We start from the raw sequence: 3,317 nt of genomic DNA on the forward strand, positions 1-3,317 counted from the left end.
CATCATTGTTGTACAGTTGCGAATATCTCATTCTGTACAGAGTAACTGCTTGTTACTGCTGTTTATACAAAACTGTGGTTGCAGCCTGCCTGGGTAAACAAAAGGAGAACCAATTAGGCATAGGCACCTGGTCAGTTAGAGAAATTGCTGTCACAGCTAAATCAAGTGGCTGTTGCAGGCAGGTCAAGAAAAGTTCAGCCAAAGTAAGCCTAACAGGCTTTAGTCCTAAGGCCTTGCGAATGCAGTGCAGCTTATGGACTGCTACTGGTATTGGGAAGACTGTGTTACAGGGCTGTATCGCAATGGAAGGGATGCTGTGGCAGAAGAATTCAAACAGGTATGTGTTTGAGAAGGACAGGGTGGTTAGACTGGGTGTATTTCATAGCAGGGATGGAAGTGAGGATGGACCTGGAAGGCCCATGATGTTTTGGAATAGGCTCTGTCTGCAGCGGTACCCGCATCATCTGGTGATGTTTGCTCTAGCTGACACCCCTGTGAACATCAAGTTCTCTTGAGGGACAGGATGCATCACATTTGCATCTGTAGCTTAAAGTTGGACTTCAGTGTCCCCCATCAGTCTCCTCTCCATTCCAGTGGAGTGAGAGGAAGGGCACCATGGAATCAAAGGCTTCTGGTTGGTTTTGCCGCCTACATCTACAATTCAGTGTTACTTGTTTTCTCCTCCTTTTCTTGTCCCCTTCCCCCAAAAATGTTACAGATACAAACCCTTACATCTCTTTTGGCTGCAGCTCCCAAAGCAAGTGGCAGCTCATGGACATGGCAGAGGAAGCGCGTGGGAAGGTGCAGGTGGTATGTTTGTTGTGAATATTGGTTTGAGAACTGATGTGACAGGAAGGAGATTTTCTGCTTTTCTTCTGATATACTGAGACAAGTTATGGAAGGTACAAGTCACCTTTACCCTGCTTTTCTCCCCTCACTCTCAAAGCATTGACTTCTGTTGTGTAGTTTCCTCCTCTCTGGTTTCTGCTGAGTACAGGAGAGGTTCATTGTGGCTTAACCCCAGCCAGCAACTAAGCACCACGCAGCCACTCACTAACTCCTCCACCCTCCCGGAGGAATGGGAAAGAGAATTTGGAGGAAGGGAAGTAAAACTCATGAGTCAAGATAAGAACAGTTTAATAACTAAAAATAATAACAATAATAAAAAATATAATGATGATGGTAATGAAAAGGAATATAACAAAAAGACAGAGAAGTAGAAAAGTGATGCACAATGCTGACCGACGCCTGAGCAGTGACCCACGCCTCCTGGCCGACGCCCCCCAGTTTATGTACTGGGCGTGTTCTCCTGTGGTATGGAATATCTCCATGGCTAGTTGGGTTCAGCTGTCCTGGCCATGCTCCCCGCAGCTTCTTGTGCTCTGGCAGAGCATGGGAAACTGAAACATCCTTAACTTGGGCTCAGTGCTCCTTAGCAACAACTACAACATCAGCATGTTACCAACCTTGTTCTCACACAAAATCCAAAGCATGGCACTGTGTAACCTGCTAGGAAGAAAATAAGCTCTATCTGAGCCAAAACCAGGACAAAGGCACACTGGTGAGTATTGATATACGTCTGGAAAGTGGGCTGGTAAATGTGGGTGAGCATGAATTTTGTCATGGGATTAGGGTATAACTACGCAGAGACGAGACCCTGAGCATGGTGATAGCTATGGTAAACAGGAAAAGAATGGGAATGCAGGACTGTTACCTGTTACGGATACAGATTGCTACCTGAACAGATACACCTACAAATCTGTTTCTGCTATACCAACACCTCTGTTACCCTCCTCTGGAACTCTGTTATTGATTGCTGCTGCTGCTTGATTGCTGTGCATCTGTCAATGAAGAACATATTTATGTAGAATGGTCACTGTAGGAAAAGCTCGGTGTGGTGTTTAAAAAGAGGCAGTTTGTAAAGGTGGAGAGTGTCTTGGGTCATGCATAACTCCTAAGCCATATGTAAGTTGCTTTAGTTGTTTCCTCTTTGGACTTTTTATGGTGGTGTTGATCACTCATTTTCAAATGAAACTTTATAGCAGATCTTTCAGTAAAAATACGAAGTATCTAGATTTTCAGGCTTTCCTAATGGAAGACAAGGGGTTCTGATTGTGTAGTCTAGCTCCTCTTGGGACTGTTGTGTTATGCTTTGGTTCTTAGATAGAGCTGTAATGACAGAAGGTATGTCAAGGTTCTACCCTGCTGTCTTTGTGAATTTAGGATTTTTTTTTTAACTGTGTGGGAAGAAAGGCTGTTGTAAACTACAGAACTGTGCTTTGAATTCAAGCCTCAAATGGCTGCTTTAGATTTCCAAGAAAGTGTGCTATATACTGGGCAATACAGATTATTTTCTGCCTGGAATATGAATCTTTTCCTTTGGTGTTAGCTTTTTGTTTGTTTTTCCTCTTCTCCCAGGTTTAAGTCATCTCCTCTTCTCTTAGTAGTCTTCCTTAGCTTCCAGTAGGTAGTCTTTAGGTGTGTTTATTCTTATGCCCTTTAATATTGTGAACTGTTGCCTAGGCATACCACTCTGATCATTCATGCATATTGCTTTAGAAGTTACGGGTGCCAGCTGTGATTCTGCAGCCAAGAGTGAACACTGCTGCTAAAATAAGACTTACGGTGTTGCTGCTGGTGCTATATATTGCTTTCTCTTCTGCAAATTAAATTGTTGGCATTGCCTACTAGTTGTTCTATTTGGCTCTTTTTAGTATGTTAAGTAAAATCTTAATGTTGTGTAGGAAAGTTCTGTGAAGGCTAGAAAGCCTACAAACACCTGTACTTCAGAAATGTTCTGTACACCAGAGGATTTACAGTAACTGTCTCTGCTTCTCAAAAATATTTGCACAAGCAAAGCTTTCTGCAGCTTCATCAAGGAAAACAGCTGATAAACTCTTGAAATCCCTGTTTTGCAGATCTCATGTGGAAGATTCCAGGATTTTATCCTGACAGATGGAGTAAAATAATGCAAAATAATTTCTTTGTTACAAAAATTTTTGGGCCTATGCAATTACATATTTCTGTTTCCCCCAGACCCATAGGTTTTAACGCAGGCATTTAATATTTTTAAGAAAACTCTTTTTATACATTTGTTGGATTTCTTTTTCGAAGCAACACATCACTGTAAAAAGACCGCGAGAATCTTAAAATATATGCAGTAATGGCAACATAAACCAGAAAACACTGCAGTACACTAAGTAGATTGTTAGAAGCAGCTTTTCTTGTCAAAATCTTGATTCTTTTCATCTGTTACTGTCACAAAGGCATCTAAACCTTATGTATAATTACTGTGTATGAAAATAGTACATTGCAAG

General features: G+C 41.8%; 1 protein-coding gene across 1 annotated transcript in view; it reads left to right on the plus strand.

Annotated features, from left to right (window-relative positions):
• The first annotated feature begins 302 nt into the window (after positions 1–302).
• EIF5B (eukaryotic translation initiation factor 5B) overlaps positions 303–3,317 on the plus strand; it is a 34,359-nt gene continuing 31,344 nt past the window's right edge. Inside the window, exon 1 of the mRNA XM_010138963.1 lies at positions 303–337. Coding sequence (XP_010137265.1) covers positions 303–337 — 35 coding nt within the window. The remainder of the gene's footprint in view (positions 338–3,317) is intronic.

The sequence above is a fragment of the Buceros rhinoceros genome, unplaced genomic scaffold, assembly GCF_000710305.1.
Source record: "Buceros rhinoceros silvestris isolate BGI_N320 unplaced genomic scaffold, ASM71030v1 scaffold17586, whole genome shotgun sequence".
Lineage (NCBI taxonomy): Eukaryota > Metazoa > Chordata > Aves > Bucerotiformes > Bucerotidae > Buceros > Buceros rhinoceros.